The 21,654-nt window shown below is 35.6% G+C and overlaps 4 protein-coding genes across 5 annotated transcripts in view; 2 read left to right on the forward strand and 2 right to left on the reverse strand.

Annotated features, from left to right (window-relative positions):
• Nucleotides 1-165: 165 nt before the first annotated feature.
• On the forward strand, nt 166-1,392 carry Ggamma1 (guanine nucleotide-binding protein subunit gamma-1). Its single transcript, XM_070300702.1, has 2 exons — nt 166-371; nt 464-1,392. The coding sequence occupies exon 2, from the start codon at nt 469-471 to the stop codon at nt 679-681; it is 213 nt and encodes a 70-aa protein (XP_070156803.1). The 5' UTR covers nt 166-371; nt 464-468; the 3' UTR covers nt 682-1,392.
• Nucleotides 1,279-4,457, reverse strand: LOC138935849 (X-ray repair cross-complementing protein 6). Of its 2 annotated transcripts, none has more exons than XM_070300698.1 (9): nt 4,295-4,457; nt 3,806-3,975; nt 3,558-3,705; nt 3,039-3,471; nt 2,849-2,945; nt 2,488-2,728; nt 2,226-2,387; nt 1,926-2,150; nt 1,279-1,751 (listed from the first exon to the last, which is right to left on the reverse strand). In XM_070300698.1, the coding sequence occupies exons 2-9, from the start codon at nt 3,971-3,973 to the stop codon at nt 1,624-1,626; spliced, it is 1,602 nt and encodes a 533-aa protein (XP_070156799.1). In that variant the 5' UTR covers nt 3,974-3,975; nt 4,295-4,457; the 3' UTR covers nt 1,279-1,623. The 2 variants fall into 2 exon arrangements, with proteins under 2 accessions (XP_070156799.1, XP_070156798.1); XM_070300697.1 differs by having other exon boundaries at nt 1,280-1,751; nt 3,558-3,729.
• A 29-nt stretch (nt 4,458-4,486) lies between these two features.
• Mtssb (mitochondrial single stranded DNA-binding protein) lies at nt 4,487-5,851 on the forward strand. Its single transcript, XM_070300700.1, has 5 exons — nt 4,487-4,676; nt 4,840-4,977; nt 5,066-5,156; nt 5,368-5,487; nt 5,567-5,851. The coding sequence occupies exons 2-5, from the start codon at nt 4,966-4,968 to the stop codon at nt 5,764-5,766; spliced, it is 423 nt and encodes a 140-aa protein (XP_070156801.1). The 5' UTR covers nt 4,487-4,676; nt 4,840-4,965; the 3' UTR covers nt 5,767-5,851.
• Nucleotides 5,852-6,191: 340 nt separating this feature from the next.
• Nucleotides 6,192-21,654, reverse strand: part of Aop (anterior open) — a 36,506-nt gene continuing 21,043 nt past the window's right edge. The window contains exons 2-5 of the mRNA XM_070300699.1: nt 10,697-10,944; nt 9,753-10,430; nt 9,221-9,470; nt 6,192-8,981 (exon numbers count right to left, since the gene is read on the reverse strand). Coding sequence (XP_070156800.1) covers nt 8,699-8,981; nt 9,221-9,470; nt 9,753-10,430; nt 10,697-10,919 — 1,434 coding nt within the window. The 5' untranslated portion in view covers nt 10,920-10,944 and the 3' untranslated portion in view covers nt 6,192-8,698. The remainder of the gene's footprint in view (nt 8,982-9,220; nt 9,471-9,752; nt 10,431-10,696; nt 10,945-21,654) is intronic.

Consider the following 21,654-nt stretch of genomic DNA (forward strand, 5'->3'; position numbering starts at 1 on the left):
AAAGTAGTGTTTACTCGACCAATTAGAACAAAGAAATCTTTGCTCCTTTTGTCCTGATTGGTCAATTTGTCGACATAGGAATCTAGTAGTAGAATTCTATGAAAATCATTTAATAGCCAATCAATGCATCGTATCATGTAATCATCGAGTATTTGTGACATGGTCGTTTAGTGCGAGATTGCCTTGAGGGATTGGCATACACAGGTACACAGGAAAGAATAAAGTATAAATCTTCGAAAAACTGAAAATAGAGTAAAGAACGTGGATAGAAAAAGAGTCAACGTGGCTTTTCGTGACAAAGAAGAGGAATCGAATTGTTGAAACCTAGTTTTGCAATCGACGAAAGTGAGGTTCCAGCATCGAACGTCCAGGTAGCCTTTAAATTTGTGGTGTATTTTCCTCTTTATTTTCTGTTGTCACAAGCTTGCACAGAGATTCTCTGATTTCTGTTGCACGTATACAGCTGTTATGGACATGGTGATCACGAATTTGCAACAGCAGCGTCTCGTGACGGAGCAACTGCGCCGCGAGGCCGCTCTGAAGCGGATTACGGTGAGCAAAGCTGTCGAAGATATCATGAAGTACATCACCGAGCACGAACAAGAGGATTGCTTGCTGGTGGGCTTCTCGTCGCAGAAGTCTAATCCCTTTCGTGAGAAAAGCACCTGTATCCTACTTTAAACCTGCGTGCCTGAAACGAGAAGAGCAACATGAGTGAGAAAAGGTCATATCTGTCTCCCTGTAATTGCATGTTGGTTCAATGCAACGATAAAAATATTCACGTTCATAGGATTTAAGCAATTTTTAAATTATTCTATGATAAATCTAAGATTGTTGGAAGAGTGCGAAATCTAATTTTCTGCCTTAACATTTGCTATTAATAGGATATTTTATATAACGTTCTTAAATTATATAGAATTTTATACTATATAGCTATAAAGGAATTTTCACATACCTTATTTTCCTATAGTCTGATAAAAACTTATTATAGTAGGTTCAAATAAAACAATATATTTTTATATAATAAAAAGAAATACTATTATACATTCGTATATTTAAATTGTCAAAATAATTATGATTAGATATCAAAAATAAAATATCTCTTTATCTTTTAAACTATTATTATTATAAGACAATTAAAAATAATGTAATAAGATAGTTTGATAATAATTTCAAATAACAGGAAAAACATATGAAAATTTTATTAAAAAATTATAATGATACTAGTCTTAATCTGTGCTAAACATAATTTTCATAGTATATATTGTATATCAATTGCGGATCAGGTTCTAAAATGCCTTTTTTAAGTGCCTATATAAAGTTTAAGATTTGACAATGTAATACAAGTATATATCTCCAACTACTTTATTAAAAGGAACATGATTTTGATTTATATAACTATGTATTACAGTATTTTATCAAATAAAATGTAAATCTGTAAAATATACCTAAAAATAACAATATTTTCCCCTTTTTCGTATATTTACCAAGCAGCACTTATTCTATTAAAAAATTATTCCTTGCCATATATATAAATAAAATAGTTCATTTTGTAGAAATGTAAATTTTCTTTTTGGATATATTGTCAATATTATTTTCATTATGGAATATTATTTTACATAATTATGATGTTCCCTTTTTGCTCTTTTTAGCCCTTTTTGCTTTTGACGGGCCATCGGATTGACTTATATTAGGATACATGTCTTTAAATATGGGTACTAAATCTGCTGTCTTCTCACGAGTTTTCTTAACTGGAAGTAAAGCATATTTTTTATATAATTTATAAATAAATTTATATAATTCAATAGAAATTTATTTTTGAAGTAATGATTTCCTTGATCTGTATAAATTTCTTTTCTTGTTTTTCTACATGTTTCTCAGCAATTTTAATTTATTAGCGCACATATAATATTAATATTACTTACACGACTGCTCCATCGAATCAGATGGTGGAGGACCAGGTTCTTTATCCAGAGCTAATTTCTCTACTATTTGTATTTGACATTCCAACTTGTAGGATCTAAATTTATAGGGATGGTAGTCCATATTGAGCTGATCGATCGTCTTTTTCCACAGTGCCACTTCTTCGTCGGTTACACAGTTCTGAGTATCATAATGATGCAATGCTTCGCTTTTATCTCCTATGTTTCCTAAAGTACGAAATTGCACTCATTTATATGAAATATTTTAAATCATTGTATTACAAATAATATAATGAGATGTACCTTCATATGCGATTTTTGATAAATAAAAGCCGCCCAATTCAGCATTTGGAATCATATAGCAGAGATTAGTTTGAGTATTCATTCGCAATGTAAACATGCAAATGATCATTTTTTCTTTAGCCGCACATTTATTCAATAAAGCGCTGAAGAATAATAAATTATCTGCAAAAAAGAAACGGAAAATATTATTTTTATAGTAATTAAATATTATATTTTAAGAATTGAATATATTGAGAACATATCAAATTTTTATTATTTTCACCTTTACGAGTGCTACTGTAATCCGGTCTGACGAAATACTTTCGTTTAACGTGATATCTAAAGAGATCGTCAGGTATAGGTCTTGTGCCGATTATCTTGATGCCTGGTGGATGTATATGCTTTATTTGGGAAAGCTCTTTCTGTGTAAAACGCAGCTTTCTGCGACCAATTAACTCCTTAGTTTCCAAGTTAACTTCTTCTGGTATCATAAAAGGTAAATTAAGTTCGTCATTGTCACTATTCTGTAAGACAGGCAAATTAGATAGTCTAGAATTAGAAGAATAATAAGATATCAAAGATTTAAAATATTCAATGTATGTAATTAATAGAATTTTTCAGATACATATACATGATATATGCACCTCATCATTGGAATTTTCACCCTTATAATACGTCGATCTCGATAAAATTTGATTAGTAGCTTTACTGAGTGACTTTGTTTGTAAGCATCTACGTTTTCTGTAAAATAATGTTCATAATTTTATCTATAGGATTATATAATGATAATGTGTTACAAAAGTTAATATTATTTTTGCTAATATAAAGATTTACCTGCCCAAAGTACGGATGACCAAATCAAGTTCCAGATCGTCGCATATCTTGAAACATAAACGCGCAATGTTTTTAGAAGGTGCTTTAATCTGTTGCACTAAATCCACCAGTGATGTCATTTTGTAAACATCTACATCCGTCTTTCTTGATAAGATTTCTAAATCTTTGTAAAATTGATCTTGTACCCAATTCTTCCCCAAACCAATCACATACAATTTAATGTCCAAGTCTTTCAAAGATGCTGCTGTCAATCTGATGCGATGTTTTTCATCATCTGCAAGTTTAGCAGTATGAGAAGTGATCAGAACTATCCTGCGTTTGGTAAGAACTGTTTTTATCTTCAAGAAAATGTCCATTGCGTATGTTAAAGCATCATGAAGTGGATAAGCATCCTTAGATTTCATGCTCTTGTAGCCTTGCATGCCACTTTTAGCTGTGAGAATTATTGAAAATTCATAAAACTATGGTTGATAATATTAAAATAAACTATGTTTATTGCTTGGCTGTAATTATCCTTACTTAGTTTTCTAACTCGTTGTAAATCATCCAAGGTAACAACTCGTAATTCTTGTATATTTTGAATGTGTTTCCATCCTGAGTTTGTGTCACTTTCTTCAGTACCAAATAATACTACACCCATCCAATCTTGCATACTCCATGCTAGTTTCTGCCGAAGAATTTGTTTATATAGCTGAAAGAGTTATGGTTAATGACAATTAAATCTTTATATGTAAGTTTTATTAATCAAAATAATATATATATTTAACCTTGAAAAATTTTTGAATGTGGCTGAATTTGGTCTCTGGATCTATTTCAAACATTCTGTGTGTTGCATCGACAAGGAATAAAGTAGCTTCTCTTACTCCATACCATTGACTTGCTTGCAAATCATCTTCTTCCTCATCCATATTGGAATCTTGTACATTGAGTGCCATTTCTATTATCATACAGTTTAATTTTCTATTATTATTATCCAATTATCACTTAAATAATATGCTTGATAAATATTTAAGAAAATGGAAAATATTTATAAAATTGATTGTAATACATATATGTTTAAAAAAATAATTTTAACATACTATTTTAGACATAAAGAATTACTGTGTAAAATATTTTTATAAAAACACAATAAATACATTATACATATATGATATATCACTTTGTATCACTTTGTTACTACCGGCATTTTAGAGATTCAAGAATTAAACGAAAAATATAATAAAGTATAACTTATTTCTGAAAAAATTAAAGGTTACCGATATTGCAAAGAATTTTGCTCTCTCTCTCTCTCGTTTTAATTATATATCTATAAAAATAAAGATAAAGTTTTTATTTCTTTTTCTATTCAACTGATGCGCATTTAGAATGACGGTTACAGTGAATGAAGGATTGACATATATAAGAGTATTGTCACTGACGAGAGTGGGCCCAGAGATAATTGAAGTATGTTGATATTACCGATTGTTAGTCTGCATCGAAGATAATTACACGAATTATTTAATTCATATACAGTTATTTTAGTTCGTTCGATTATTGATTTGTTATCGAAAACACAGACGAGATATAATTAAAAATCGATGATTTTATGGGATTTAGCATATATTACTGGGAAAAAAAGCTCGCTACGCGTTACTGTAGGTAAGTAAATCTTTGCATTGTCGATAATAAAACATCAGTAATTTAACAATAAAATGTTTATTTTGTTCTTCTTGAAGCAATTGCATAAAAGATTTATACATTTTTGATAATAAAACAATAACCGGATGAACTAAAATAAGAAGCAGCAAGTTTTTTTTTCCAGTCACACTAAATCCCATAATCCATAAGATCACCGGTCATCTTTGATATCTTGTCGGTGGCATTGTGTTTACTAAATATCCGTTCGTTACTTATTGAAGAAAAAATAATTTATGGTGTAACAATTGCGATGTTTCGTAAAGTAAGTACTGTAACTATGTGCGAATAAAATGTAAAATCATTTCAAATCGAAGCACGTAAATATAAATTCGCATGTGCTCTATTTTTAGGTTATCGTAGGAATACGCGGTCAGATCGGTCAATTGAACAATATACGATTTTTATCGCAAGAAATAAATGAAACCACAAAAATAGAGAAAAGTAAGTATACAATTGCGTTAGAGGGAATTATTTGACAAATATTGATGCGTAGGTGTCTGTATTCTATTATATATCATTTCTATAGCACTATAAAGATATTTATTAACAAATGTGATTTCTATCTCTCTCCTCCTTCTCTTACAAACAAAATATAGAAATTATTGTACATTGACATTGTTTCTAAGAGCAAATTTTCTTGTTTTACTTATAGCTGTAAATAATGTAGTTTTACTTGGAAGAGTCGGCGCAGAGCCACAGAAACGTGGAAGCACCGAACATCCAGTTATAATATTCTCTCTTGCAACACATACAAATTATAAATATGGAACAGGTAATACAATTGACATATAACTCTAGAAATAAAAAATATTATGTAGTAATAATTATATTGTTTATCTATTTTTTTCTAGGTGATTTTATGCAAAGAACAGAATGGCATAAGATATGTGTCTTCAAGCCTAGTTTGAGGGATGCTGTATATAATTATTTAAGAAAAGGCCAGCGTGTAATGATAAATGGTAGGATAAGTTACAGTGAATTTAAAGATGAAGAAGGAAATTTACGTCCCAGTACGGCTATCATAGCAGATGATGTAATATTCTTCCAATAAGGAGCCTTTTACATACAAGTATATATTGTATTTTTTTTTAATAATATTGATCTAAGAATGTACATTTTCTATTTTTTATCTGGCAATCTACATCATATTCCTTTAATTAGATAATAGAAATATGACCTATGCTTGCATAATTTCATAAATTAGAAATATCAAATATTTTGAAATTAATTACTGTCGATGTATACAAAAAAATTTCTCCAATAATTACTTTTATTAAAAAGTACATTTTCAAAGTATTAAAGTCCAAATGATAGATTTTAAATAAATCATGTATATAATAATTTTAAATATTGATATAATGATTTTATTAAATATATTGTTCGTGAAAAGAGTTTATTTTTGTTAGCAGGTTGTATTTTGAATTATAGAGAGAGAGAGTTATAAAAAAATAGTACACACATATTCTTAATAACTAAATAAGTCTATATTTACAACATTCATCATTTCATATGTACTTTTCGTATAACAATTTATATAATAAAACAGCCCTAATTTCTAGGATTTTACATGTTTCATTTTATACACGCGAAACGATATATAAACTTTTCCAACCTTAGATACATCTTAGAGATGCATTGCTTTGCATCATTATAGTATTATCTGTCTTCATATATGCTGTTATATAACGTATATATATATATATATATTTATTCATTTATACATAAACTGCCACTTTTTTCTCTGACAATTTGTCCACGTGAAAATTATTTACACGACTGTAAACAAAAAAGATGTACATATATATCTGTCTCTTATCTCGATAACATCACGTAGTTCCTCCAGATAGACGATTTGTCTAATGTCTAGATGTACTCGATGCATATACGTTTCATCTAAATAATAATACCTATTTAACTATGCAATGCTTTTTTTGCGTTATGTAATGTAGAGATCACAGTATACAAGAAGCCAAATATATTTCTTAATATGTCATTTATTCATACATTTGACGAAACTCATTTTCTCTCTTTCTCTCTGTTGCACTCATACTTCAATTCTCTCATACTTTCTCAGTTTTATATTCTCAAGTGCAAAAATACAATCAGTAATTTTTTTAAAACTTGTTTTCTCTAATTGTGTACGTGTCTCGTTTTCTCCGCGCGCTTTTTTCTCGCGATTTATTTCGCAGACAATCCTTGAATAAAGAGTTGTGGAATGTGAAGCCACAATCGCACCGGCAACAAACATAGAAATTTCGAATATAAATTTTGATAGTAAAATATATATATATGTATATATACTTTTTTTCTATAGGTAAATTTATATATTCTAACTCTGGCCCCGAATTTCCATAAAATTCTTTCGCTATTCTTCTAATATTCGTCTTATATCTTTCTTCTATTTGCATTTACAATTCATTAGTTCAATTCATTAATTCATGTACATCTACAATACATAATCGATTATACGGCACTCGGTTACAATGCGTTTATTTCATATAACGCGTATATCGAGCGCGAGCGATACACAATACTTGGTTCCAAAATTGTGATATACCGAGTTTTTTTTCGTTTTTTTTTATAACGATCCATTAAATATATATAACTAAATATCGTCCACTTATTAAACGGCAAATATTCTTGGCACAAATACGTCAAAGTAACGGAAAACCGTTTCAGTGCACAAGAGCTTGAGAAAATCCAGTTAAATATCTCTCTTCTAAGAGACTTGCTTTATAGAGTCGATATACATAAAAAATCTTATTGAACTGCTGTGGAAAGATTTTGTCAAGCTCTTTATACTCTTCGGAAACTTCATGGAAACGTTTGTAATGTAACTTTTCTGTGATGAATTTAAACGAACGTCTCAAATCAGGTAGTCTCTCTCTCTCTCTTTGGGATCGACCTTATTCGCGGACTAAGTTTCACCAAAAATAAAGTCACATCACAGAACACATGCTTAAAATTAAGAAAAGAAAAAGAGAGACGTTAAAGAAAGGAAAGACCTGGTAACAGTTCTCCCTCTGGCATTCTTTGTACATTGAATCATTGTATGTATGCTGTTAAACGCATCTAAGTCCGTACACATCTCGTCGTTGTAAAAGCGGAAAGGAAATTGCCCAACAATTCGCATAGGTGGTTCGCCCAGTTACGAGGGAAGCGAAAAAGAAGGATAGGGCGGAATATCCGCAAAGATTCAGCTTCAGAGATCGAAGCGTCTATCATTATCTCCGGCGCACAACGATTCAATGCGATTCCGTGTGAGGACGGAAGGCGAATTTCGTTATCCGATTTGCACCGTGAGAAATGGTATTGCCAAAATGTACTCTCTTCCCGCGCTCCTTATCACATTCGTACATGATGTCGACCGATGAAAGTAGAGAGTATTCTTGTGTGATTGCAACTTTAAACTGTCCTCGACAGACAAAGAAAAGCACAGAAAATCTAATTTCTTGATTTCTCAAGGATTATCTTTGGAACGTCAATGTCTTTGTGAATTGGATAAACGAGAAAAATCGCTCATCTTCCTCTATTCTGACGGATATTCTCTAAAAAGTCTCGTATATTCGAATCGTCGCGTTTCAAGAGTCCTTTAACTTAATCGCGATTGCATTCGATAAAATTCCGAACCATTCTCGTACTTCTCTCCATCAATCACCACTAATTATCTATCTCGATTAGATCTCATTATCTTGTCTTTCTAAACCTTGTCAACGAATTACGCTTTTCGGATTTCATCTGTTCTCTGCCATCTTGAAGACTTTCGCGTCTTCGTGCGGATATCTCCTTCTTATCAACAAATCGATGAACCGGACAGAGCGGATGCTCACTCAATCACCAATTTCACCCTGCAATCTATCGATCAGTTGTCGATATGGAATCTTCGTTACATAGAGTTCGTTTCACCGCCGGCTTTCAGTCTGCCGCGGCGCGATTAACGATTATGCGTGATCATAGCTTTCCTGCCATCGCTAGGTCCCGCGTCACTTCCTCTCTTCCGGTTCCTGATTGGTCTTAACGAGGTTGTACGCATGACTTCTGTACTTGGCAGGTGGATCGTGCAGTGGCAAGGGCTGTTGCTGTTGCTCACTCGATGGCTGGTTCATACTGGACATCGAGAGATCCGTCGGCATGTCCGCTTCCGGTTCCGTTTCGGGACTCCCGGAGAGAGCCCCTTCTTCCTCCGGTTCCGATTTTATTCGCATTTGATGGCGCAGCGACGATATGTTCTTGATGTTTTTCAACTCGACTGAGTTACGCAGAAATCTGCAAAGGACAAAGACAATTACAATTTTTTATCCGAGAACAAAACAATTTTGATGTATTCTAAATACGAAATTTATTTGTAAACTTATTATTGTAATAGTAGGAAGGATAAATTTTGATATTTTTATTTCGTTAAACCAGATTCAAAATTAGTGAATCGTCACATGCATTACTAACGCGTGATTCTGTCGCAATTATTTTACATATAATAGTGCCTATTTATTATAATAAATACTCACTGATAACAGTGTCGTTCGCCTTGAACCTTTCTAAGTATGTTCACGCGATAGTAATAACGTAGAGCTCTGCTCATCTTATCGTAATTCATAGAAAGATGATTTTTTTGGATGCCCCAAAGTCGTGCCAGACCGGGTGGATCGACAATTTTGAAAACGCCGGTGTCCCGACTCTTCCACGCAATGAAATTGTGGTACCGTTGCTGGGGGTCATTCAGCAATTGCTGAAGGAAGTCCCAGAGCAGTCTTCCATCTAAACAGAACGGCGGAAATTGCTACAATGTGAATAAGTCATGAGAAGGTAAAAGCAACATGGCACTTTTCAAGATTTTATATTTAATAAAATGTTTGCCAATATATCAATTAATATACGCGCACGATTCAAATAGATAATTCAAAAATCTCTGAAATGTGTCTAAAAAATATTTAAAGAAATGACATTTTTTTAGATGTTTTTACAACGTTTACATCGAAAAGCAACGACTATCTTACGCTAATACAAACTAAAAAATAGTTAACAATCACGAATACTAACTGGTATTGGGTTCCGACGAGTCACTGGGAAAGAACTCTCTGGCCGCATTGGCGGTAGTCGATCGAAAAGCGCCGGGTGTCAACGGCATCAACTGCGACGGTAACGTCGGACTCGGCTGATCCTTGACACTCACTTCACTAAGCCTCTGCGCTGTCAAGGCGGTCGGCGTGGGCGGTGGGCTACTGTTACCGCTTGACACCTGGTGATTGTTGTCCTCGTCCGAGTCGCTCTTGTAGATCTGCGTCTGATTCGCGTCGGTCGCGTGGCTGGGCGAACCCGATTGACTGTCCACGGACGGCGCCGGCGACAACGTCACCGAGTTAGCTGACATCAGAGAGGCAATATTCTGGGCGTATGGCGCCGTCTCCGTCCACGTGGGTGTGGGCGGATGCGAAAGTGGACTCAGCGGATACGCGGATGGCCTGGTCGGTGTCACCGGGCTGCTTGGCAAACACCTCTGCAACTGGCTGTAGTCGCGCACCAGCATGCTAAGCACGTTGTGCAGCACGTCACCGGCGCTTGGACACCTCTCGCCCATATCGGCCTTCGTCAACAGGCACAGCGCCTTGCCATTCATCTGGAACACATCCATGTCGAATGGCGGCAGGTCGAATTCCTGCTCGGCCCATCGCAGAAACGCCGCTACGTCCTCCCGCGACCACAGTCTAGGATCGGACACTGAAAGGAGAGAAGATGCTATAAGTCGCCTTGTAACCGCGATGTAATATATCGTATATATATTTTTATAATCAATTCGCTCATTGCTTTAACGAAAAGTCACGTGCGTATTGATGTTAATATATAAATTATGTAAATTGATTTAAAAAAAAATCAAAACAACATCGCACAAAAATTGTATCTGTGATTGAAAATCTCGTCACAAAGTAAAACATTAATTTTTATAAGCTTGCAAAGAGAACGTTGTTAATTTTGACAACACTTACCTAAAGTCGTTGGTAAATGAGTCTTGAAATCTAGGAAGGGACTGGGCGGCGGGTGCGTCGTAGGCGGAAAATTTAACGAGAACCCGTACTGACAATGAGCCCGCCAGAATAGATCCGGATTGAAAGGTAACGATCTACCCGGTGGCAGCCGAGAATCCATTCCGGTCATTCCGCCTACGGCGGAAGCTACCGGCGATAGCTGAATTGATGACAATAATTTCATAACACGCCCTCACTATCGACGGCTTCTGCAACAGAAGAAATGATCGGACTTATTAATTAATAGGTTCGATTTAGGAAAATTGAGTGATTTAAGTAAACCTCGTAATAAATTTTAAAAACCGGTTATATAATATAAACGCATTTTTATCTAATTAGCTCAACTATTTCAATATCATCTATACATCACCCGTTTCTCGTAAAAGTTATAATTATGACTTTGGATTAAATTCCAAATAACACAAAAAAGGGGAAATATTTTGGCACTAAAGACGCGCAAAAAAAAAAAAGTGATCTCCTTATATTTATTCGCGATGAGGCACGACATTGACGCAAAGCGTAATCTTCCGTATACGTATATCGTCGAAAATTGATCTCTAACATATATGGCGCTCTGTATCTCGTCTAACGAGCCGGCGACATAACGATCGCTCGCTTCCCCTCGATATACAATACAATGTCGGGAGATAATAGCGCCAGATTACACGCCGGCTTCTTACAAAGCGGATATGGACGCGAGCGAGATCGTGCAGTCTCGAGAAGTGAGAAGCGTCGCGACGGCGACGAAGTTTCGTCGTCCCTCGTCCGTCGTCTTTCCCGACCGGTTCGCGGACTATCCTTGACTATTAGCATAGAATGTGAGGGCATAAGAATGAAAGCCGGCAGGAAACGCGGATTTACATAACGTATTTCCATCGACGTCGACGAAGCTATTTCCGTTCCCGACATCGGCTGGCGAAGATCCGACAGGCTAAGTGAAACTTTACTCGACGACGCGAAACTCTCCGGTCCAAAGCGAGTTGCGCTGCTCATCTCGAAATCTGTTCGGCTAATTGCTTCCGAAAGTTTAGTTCGCCGTCGCTTATAACACCTCAGAATTACGGAGGGTACTCGAAATCTTAGTCAAGAATATTCCTACTTCGACGGATTTATCGTTAAAATTCCAACTGAGTCGTCCTGCATGTAAAGTTTATATCGGTTAGTAGGTAGGACAAGAGCTACACATCATGCGGTATAAAATAAAGTTAGCTATACGCGGAAGAGACTGCAAAAACGAATCGTTAGGTTTGAATATGAATGAAAAGAGCTTAATTTGCTATAAAGTAGCGCAGTTTCCTCACCTCGCTAATGACACAATTTATATGATAATCATATCGATGATTCTTGTTTCACCAATAAATATCAATTATACGAGCTGGAGCGATTGCGGTTAATGTCATGATATAGTATAATTATTTCTTGTATATTAACTCATGATAATATGGGAAAAAAAAAAAATTATAATTTTATGTAATGTATCTCTCAATAAGTGGAAATAAAATATTTTGACGTCATCACGCCCGTGCGCGCTTGTCGAGGTCGAGGCGCTCTACATAAAACTACATACTAACCACCACTGAAGTATGACATTATTAGATCGATTTACATATTTAGTGTCATCGCTATTTGACTATTTTAATGCGATCTCATTTTCCGTGCCTAAGAATAAAAACGCAATTATAGACACATGTAAAATACCTTCATTTTAATCAATCTTTCTTAATTTTTATCTATATCATTTTGTTTACTAGCTCACCTCTAATATCATAAATATCAAATTAAAAAACTACGAGTAAAGGCGATTATAATTAAATCTTCACTGAAAAAGAGAAAAAATTGTTTCAAATCTTTTCAGGAATAGAGCCGAATCGCTATATGTTTCTTTTTAATTCGGGATTCCGGCATATCTTCAGCAAGAATCTCCTTTATAACGCTAAAAAATAATCGCAAGAAACTCTCGGCGGCACTCATTCGAGAAGAGAGAGAGAGAAAGAAAGAAAAAGAGAGAGAGAGAGAGAGAAGTACCCTGAGGGAAGAAGGCAGAAACCTCGGCATGCGAAGGTCGATGTGCCGTTGTCTCGCACCAGGAAATCCTGGTCGTCTCTTCGGTCTTTCCTCCCCCTCTTTTCCCCTCTTTAAATACCGCGAATGGCCTTATACTCAGGTGTTTCTTTCAACCGGTGATTTTTGCCGCTCGACTAATTAAAACAGCTACTTGAAGCGCGGCGTCGAAGAATAAATTCGAGGATCATGTGCATAACTAAATTTACACCGCGCCTACTTCATAATATTGCTTCTACGTGCTTTTCAGCGACTATTATCCCGAAATTCTTGTAAAAACATTTAAAAGAGAGAAGTGTCTCATCTTTTATAAATAATTAACTTCAAAATTGACTTCAGAGAGAGAGAGAGAGAGAGAGAGAGAGAGAGAGAAACATGATTGTTAAATTGTTTAATCTCGGAAGAATTTATCAAAAAATGGTCCATGAATATGCAAATGTACGATGTGATCGATTTAGAAAATCGAAGATTTAGGAGATATGCCAAAGATAGAATTTCGAACTTTTGACGATTGCGATCTCGCTCAAGATCATTTTAATGTATCGCAATGCGTTTTCCAGAAATAAAAAAAGCAATAATTATACGGTCCCCTTTTTTCTCTCTCCCATTTGGATGCAAATAAAAATTACAATTTTCTTCTTAATAAGAAAACAGAATTCCGTGATCCGTTTCGCATATTTCTCGCGATGTCCTTTTTTTTTTTTTTCCCGACGATGAGAAAGAAATAGATTGCTCTGCGAATCACGATGGAAGCAACAGCAAAGTATTACAACCGCAACTCCATTCGCGATTTCCGGTGCGCGATTGAAGGACGGAAACGCGTTCGATCGCGACGAGGAGACATCAAGATTTCCGCGTTGTCTATTTTTATATCACATAATGATGTAATTGAGAAAAACGTGCAAGAAAATCTTTTAAAAACTTAGAGTTCCTCTTCTTTACTATCTCCTTTATTGGCCCTTTTTAATCCCTTCCTCCTTATCTTAATTAATGAAATCAATTCGTGAAGCAATTGACGGAACTTCATATCTTATCTTCTTCCCTTCATCTCTTCTAACTTTTTCTTTTTACATCTCTTCTGTACAAGTTTCTCTTGTTTTCTTTCCCTCTTCTTTTGTCCTCCATTCTGTTATTTCTATTTTTTATTTATTTACTTTTTCGATCTAATAAACTTTATGATGTAAAGAATGCAATGATCTTGATTATACCATCTTGTTTACGATCGATCTTGCCGCCTTTACGGCCGGATTTCCCCACAACAAAAAGCTCTCGGCAAATCATCGTCGCAAATGTGTTTACATTTCGTGGCAAAGCATCGCGTGTTAAATAGCTCGGAACTCGTCGCGTAGAAACGAGCGCGATAATCATTCATGTATAGAGATAGCGTTATAATTCGATAGTAAGCATCACACTCTCTCTTTCTCTCTCTTTTGCGTCACGTATTTCAAATGGGTCCGTGTCGGCTCGTAAACATTACTAAAAGTAAGCCTTAATTTACTTGACGTTGCGGAAGGCGCAAATTGCCTAACGTGGTAAATGAGGAAAGTGTAAGTGCCCTATAACGTGACATTATACGAGAAAAGCATTTTGCGTCCTATCAGCTGTATTAATGTCTCATCTAGAGATATATAAAGATAAAAGTATTAAAACTAACAATGTAAGCACTTAATAATTTCATTATTATGGCGTGGTAATATATTTCTCAATCTGACAATTATACATATAACTACTAGAGGGATAACTAAAATGTAGAGTTCCAACATTTCCGAGAAGTGTGTATATAAATCGATGAAGATTTCACGACATTGTAAATAAAATGCTACTTAAACGACACACTGCACACTAGACAAACGCACACACAACACGCGCGCGCACATCTTTAAGACTTATTTGTCATGTCTTTAAATTAGCGGCTTTTTCCTGCATTCTCGCGGCATGACGCGATTAAATTTAAATCGAGCTGATTGAAATGCATAAGAACATTAACGCGGCATCCCGAAACGCCACAATCTGCAATTAACTGGCAACGTTAAGACGATTTTATCAAAGAGCACGGTCAATGTCAAATATAAAAAAATTGCATCTGCATGATTAAACTTTGTCTATCCAATCGTGTCTCCTTTTGCATCGTCGTGGTCTTCTTAATGTCATAGGTTCGTTATGCCTTATTCATATCGGCCCGCTGGCAAGCACACACATTAAACCGGTTGCGTAACCCACGCACGAGAAAACGACATGTACAATTTGTTAAGATCAATACGCACATGCACGCACATATATATATATTCGTTTCGCGATATCACCCATTCTGCCACAATTGTTGCGCGATTCAAAACGAATGATCTGATGATGACGATGCATGCGCTCTGAAATCTTTGCTCGTGCGCCCAATAAGCGTAATACGCTGGGAAAAACCATACGTAAAAGAAAATTTCAATGTATAATTTAACGCGTCTGTCTGTACAGATACGGCAAACAATGTACATGTATTTATGCTACAATCAAGTATTAAATTAACTTAATAAATATACTTTATATTCTCTTTATATTTGTTTACAAGTTATTTATCGAGGATGCCTCTTATCGATATAGAATCATCGATATCTAACTTATATTTATAACCGCGCATCACTAAAGTCATTAATTCTTCATAAGTATTTTTTCTAAGTAGTACAAAAATGTAAAAAAAAAAAAAAAAAAAAATATCTACACAAACCATTAATAGAACAAGCGTAGAAATTTCGAATAAATGCGACGAGCGCGATGGAACTGTTTCAATAACGCCGAACGCGCCAATGATGAGTCGATCGAGCTCGTAAGAAGGTACGGCCTGGAAAGTGTAATCACCTCGGCTGACCATCATCGTCGCGGGCTCTTCGACGGGTCGAGGAGGAAGTAGCTAAAGTACGCGCATCCGCGCGACAAAACGTATCCGCAGGCAAATGGACGCGCAATAACAACGAATTTAACGACGTTTCGCAACGTCGTAACGCGGGGGAAAAAAAAGAAGGTAAATATAGGCGTAAAGGTAATTCGAGGCGAGCTTTGACTCGCCTCGTGTATCGCGCGAAATGACGATTAATTTGCATTAATAATACGATACTGCGCGATAGCGATCACTCTCGCCGATTACGCGTTAATCGTTCGTCAGAATGATTGGTCGCGTATATATTAGTATATATATATATATATTGATAATTTAGCGCAAACGACGTCGATGTATATGCGTCACGCTCTTGACGCGATTTAATAATCGCCGGCAAAAACTGCTCGGATTAAACGTTTATTCGGAAAAACAAGTCTAATCGCGATGATTATTGAAGAATATAAAGGGCTTAGATAACGAATGATAATTCTATGAACACAATATATCGACGCGATTGTCACTTAATAATGTGACAAATGAATCGTACAAGAAATTAGAGTAAATATCAATTTAATATTGTATCAATATTAAAAATAACAAGTGCTGCTGTGTTGCTACGCAATATTTTTTTTCAAATTCCATATATATATATATATATATATGCCTAAGGCGATGCGCGTATATATGTATATGTTTGTCGCAACCTTGTATGTATATGTGAATGGGTGGGTGCGACATTTGAAAATACAAGCAGGAAACGGTATGAGAAGGTATGCGTACGCGTGGAATCGGTCCGCGTTTGGTGGGAGGAGGAAACAGGAAGATCCTTGGAGTGCGTTCGCGCAAACCAGGAGATTTAAGATTTATCATATATAATGCTCAGGAACGCGCGAAGGAGAACCTTATCTCCTCTTTCTCACTCTATCGAACAACCGTGCGGTTTCTTCCTCTTCTCAACGTTCCCTTCCGGGTTCCTTCACTTCCCGTCTCTTTCTCTTTCGTCCCCGAATCATTCTCTCTCCCTCTCTCGCTCGTGCGCGCACGTGGACACTTTATCGGTCACCGTCTTTGTCGTCGAGCCGATGTCAAGGTGTACTACATACAAGCGTGTGCGAGTCATTAAATACCAATGTATACCATATACTCTAGATGTGTGCAAACTAATGCGGTAATTATAATATATGGCGGACGTTGTAATAAGCGATAAGCCTCGAAACAATTTCCTCTTTTTCTTTTTTACTCTTTTTCATTTCGCATATTCGATATCTATTAGCGTTCTTCTGCCCTACCCTCATTTTTTCTTTCTCAATACGTGTTCTTTTTAACGTGTTTAACTCTGAATTGAAGAAAAATGTATATATATTCGTTTCAAGTTTTTTATTGTCTCTCCGATATTCTTATCTCACTTTAAATCTCTCGTTATTGCTTCATTATGCATATGATTCGTTTAAGGCCTACTATTTCGTCAATTATATCACATTCTAAAATTTTATGGCAATGCATATATACTAGGGATATGTCTGTTAGATATTGCGTGTTGTAATATAAAACTTTTAAATGTCCACATCTCGATTGTTTGCTATCGCAATCGATCTGTCATTCGCGCGCTAGATGTTACTTTACAGATAACAACGAATTGTTGATAACATGGCTTCCGGCATCGTCCTCTTTTCGTTAGAAATATATTTGTATAAACTTCTATGAAATAAATTGTACATGTTATATAATATCAATCGAGTACAAAATTGGCATTGATTGAATGGCGTTTATATCGAAATTATATGTATATATATAAGTCTTTGTGGAAGTATCACATTTAATATCAACATTACGTATGTATGTATGTATGTATGTATATATATATATAATACCTAGGCTGCTAAGACGGCTCATACAGTGACATGTGAAACAAAGACAGTTACAATTGGACAGATTAAAAGTGTATAGTGTGTAAGTAAGTGTAAGAATGTAAGTGTGTATTACCCCAACCTATATATAATTCTGCCAAATTGTAAATAGCTATCCTGGCATCATCTATCATATCGTTGTTATCGGTCTAAGTATATAAAAATAAAATATAGAAGCTACGGATACTTCATATCAATGCATGTAATGAATGAATTCGTTGAAAAAAGAATAAAAAAGAAAAACGTCGAAAATTTTCGTTTCTCCGAAGAGTTCGCAGAAAACTCGCCGTTTTATCGTAAGAACTTTCACTGTTTTCGCGATCATTCGAATATCAATGTATCCTCGCAGACGTGATTGTACGAAGATGAACCGCAATAAGGAAACGCATTCGCGCGACACGTTTTACCGTAGATGACGCCGTTGATACGCCTTTTGACGCGAGACTCGTGGAAAAAAAAAAGATCGTTCGCTATCTATTCCTTCTCTTTATATTATTGTACAGATAATCGAATAATCTTATCGCACGGGTGTCTTTCAAGCTTTATCGAGTGTATAAGGAACAGCGAGCTGCGATCGTTGCCCGTGCCGATTCAAATGTCAAAGATGCCTTGATTCGAAGATCTTTTTCTTTCGCAATTTATGATGCAAGTATATCGCAATAGATATTTTACGTCAACCATAAAGAGTGTTATCGGACATGGATATTTACGATATTCGAGTTTTATAGCGCGACTCCGGCGAGAAATTTATTATTCTGTCTTTTTTGGGCTTTTCGACCCCTATGGATTGAATGCAACGCGATTTCATCTCGAAACGTTTCGTCGCGAGATTAAGCACGATCCATAATACGAAAATAGATTTCTTTTAATGCTTGTGCGCGATAAGAAAGGAAACAGATGCGATCCTCGCGTATATCATCGTATCAGGCGAGTTACGCGCCAAACACGTAATCATGTATTGTGCGTGCCGCAGGCGTAAACATCGCGGACCTCGGGCTGGACTCCGGAGCGAGTATCGAGATCAGTCGGAGAAAGTCGAGAAGTGCAACGAAACAAACATGCAACCAGCCTCTACCGGTAGCAGTAGCTATGCACATGTACTATCTCTCTTTGCTCCCCGTCGCCCTTTCTATTTCGCTCTCTTATCGGCTCTCTCTTCGCATTTGATACAACAATGAGACATTTCGCCAATATGTCTACGCTCTTTGTGCGAATATATCGGTCTATATGAACGTTAACTCTTTCAGGACAAAGAGATCTAAAGCGTGTTGAAATTGCACTGTACAATCGAGATGTATCTTCATTAGATAATTCATTAGATAATTTCTGTAGATTTGTTCTTCTGTATACAAGTTGAAGATGATATACTTACAACAGAGTTGTTAAAACGTTAATATTTCTCGTTTTTTTTTTTTTTTTTTTTTTGACGAATATTTTAGTAAATCAGTTGCTTTATATTATTTTTTATTACTTTCCGACTTGTGTAGAAATAAATCCCCAGAAATTATCCGATTAAAAGACTTTGATTTTCTAGCACCAGTTATATAACTGGTTCACGAAAAATTTGAATACGACACACGTGCCGTTGTACCATAAAATTACGTATTATTTGTGAAGTTGATTCGTAACTTTGACTTCATAAAAAATCGGGAAAAAAAAAAAGATTAGATAACGCATTGTGTGTTACGTCACTGATTCAATGAAAAGAGTCCAAAAAATTACGAAAAACAACAAGAATAAATTTATAGTAAGCGCGAGAAGAAGGCAAATGCCAAATAAATTTCAGGTGCATACAAAATTCAACGTCTAAGAATTCGTTCTCGGTAGATGCTTACTTCAATAACTTCCTGATAACTTTGCGACGACGTGACGCAAGCGCCGAAGCTTGCGACAATCGAGAATACTCGGGTTCGCCAACCAGCTCAAGGTCACGTGGCGGGAAAGACGTTTCTTAGATGACTTTTCAATTCCAAGTTCGATCGAACAATTCCACCTTCAGAACTTTTGAACTAATGAATATCGTGATGGCGCCAACTATTCTTCTCTTTTATTCCACACCCGGATACGGTTAAGGTCATGCGTGAAATGACGACGATAATAATCAGATACGCCGCGTTCTTTATCTAATCAGAAATTCAAATAACACACTTCCCTGTCGTTCTTCAAGAAGTATTCGAGAACATCCGCGTCGTGTCTTCACGGTAGCGACGAGAAATTCTGTTCGCGATAAGCGCGAGAGTAAAATATTAAAAATGTTTGTAATTTATTTATTTGTAATTTATTTGAAAACTTTGTCGAACAAACTTTACATATTCGAATGATACACGAAAAAAATAATCATTACATGATTCAAGAAGAAAAACAATTACAATTTTTTGAAAATACTTTAAATTATATTTCTCGAGCATCTCCAATAAGGAATACTCTACATGTATTGTCACGTGTTATTTTTCGTCAACATGTCAAATGCATTCAACATTTCTTGATAAACTCCATCGAATCCCTAATGATGCATTTCCAAGAATTTATGCATTTGACGCATGGCAAGTATCGAGAAACGTGTATTATCGACATACGCTTATCTCGAGCCCGTGCATTTCGCGTAAAACAGAAGATGACTTAATCGTGATGCGTACGCTATCCTCGAGGTGGAAGCGAATCTTCGCGATCGAAAGATCGTGGCCGATCTGGTCAAAGTTTTTATCGCCGCTTCCATGACGCTGCAAACGTGCCGTTCTGACACGAAGAGTGCGAGGTATCTTCGCGAATTGCGACATTATCAAGATTGGCCGTTTCTTCGTGGAAAAATCGGCGAGATTATCGTTTATTAAATAAAGATAATGATGGATGTTGGAGAGTCATGATCAAAACAAACCGCGTCTAAAAAAAATGCAAATTCTTCAACGATGTTTAGAGGCATTAATTGTATACACGGCTTAATTTAAAAAAAAAAAAAAAAGAAATTTAATTTGTAATATTGACAATTCGTGATAAGATACCTTTCTTTAAATTTTTGCTAAACCTAACAATGAGCAAAGAATCGATCGATGAGATTCTTTAGAAAACTAACAGCTGACACGGTATGATAATAAACAATCTTTATATATTCGTAGATCTACGGTATATAAAATCGCATCTCTTTAGAATTTTGACGATGTTTTCTCAAAAAATATCACAATGATAAATCGTACAAAAATAATTTTTTCATTTCGCCTTTTAAGAACGCGTATACGTAATTGCGTGATCTCAACGATGTGTGACGCTCGATTTCGGTGCTCGATGATTTCGGAAATTTCGAAGATTACAAGAGCAAAAGCAATGGTTACAGGTGCGCGGCCGGTGCTTATTGACCGATTTATCATGTTTGCAAGATTTCTTAGCGGCCTCGATTTTCCAACACGCTTCATGACGTCGAACGCAACTGTGCTAACAAAAGAGATATCGGACGGTAGCTTCTTCGACAAATTTCACCTTCCTTCCGCACGAATATTTTTCAATCCTTCCATTAACTTGCTTTTACAAACAAAGAAGCATTCGTGTAATCTATTCCATCCATCTCCTTTCTTGGATCTTTCACCTTGATATATCGAAAAATTATCATTATCGAATCGAGTTATCGAGCTTATATCGATCCATTATTTTGGACTTTCTATATAATCGAACACTCGCTAATCTCCGTTATCGATAAAACACGGACATACTTATAGAATTTTATAATGCTAGCGAATAGACCCATCTGTGGCGATATTGTCTTACATAGAAAAAAATTATCTTTTTATATATTTTATAAAAAGAATGTAAGTGTAAAAAATATCATATATTAGAAAAATGTCATGGTAAATTCAATTTAAATTATTAGATTTTTCTTTGCCCTTACATTTTCTTACAGAATGTCATAAGATAATCTGAAAAATGTATCGCATATATATCCACATAGATATAAATCTTCCAACTCATTCGAATCACTTTCTTCATTGCACCTAATTATACTTCATTATCATATGGACAAGTTACGAAATATTCGATAACGCAGCGATGTTCCACCTGCAATGTTACGCATGCGCATAACTTCGCTTCCAATGCAC

This window comes from Polyergus mexicanus, unplaced genomic scaffold (genome assembly GCF_030449975.1).
Source record: "Polyergus mexicanus isolate NDT 795.1 unplaced genomic scaffold, iyPolMexi1.0 SCAF_8, whole genome shotgun sequence".
NCBI classification, from domain to species: domain Eukaryota; kingdom Metazoa; phylum Arthropoda; class Insecta; order Hymenoptera; family Formicidae; genus Polyergus; species Polyergus mexicanus.

Coding starts and splice junctions, on each gene's coding strand:
- LOC138935849 (XM_070300697.1), bottom strand. CDS start 3,973: ATGGCACTCAATGTACAAGATTCCAATATGGATGAGGAAGAAGATGAT. Junction 2,946..3,038: donor GTCATCCGTACTTTGGGCAG/GTAAATCTTTAT, acceptor ATTATTTTACAG/AAAACGTAGATGCTTACAAA. Junction 2,388..2,487: donor TTACAGTAGCACTCGTAAAG/GTGAAAATAATA, acceptor TCTTTTTTGCAG/ATAATTTATTATTCTTCAGC.
- Ggamma1 (XM_070300702.1), top strand. CDS start 469: ATGGACATGGTGATCACGAATTTGCAACAGCAGCGTCTCGTGACGGAG.
- Mtssb (XM_070300700.1), top strand. Junction 5,157..5,367: donor AACCACAAAAATAGAGAAAA/GTAAGTATACAA, acceptor TTTTACTTATAG/CTGTAAATAATGTAGTTTTA. Junction 5,488..5,566: donor AAATTATAAATATGGAACAG/GTAATACAATTG, acceptor ATTTTTTTCTAG/GTGATTTTATGCAAAGAACA.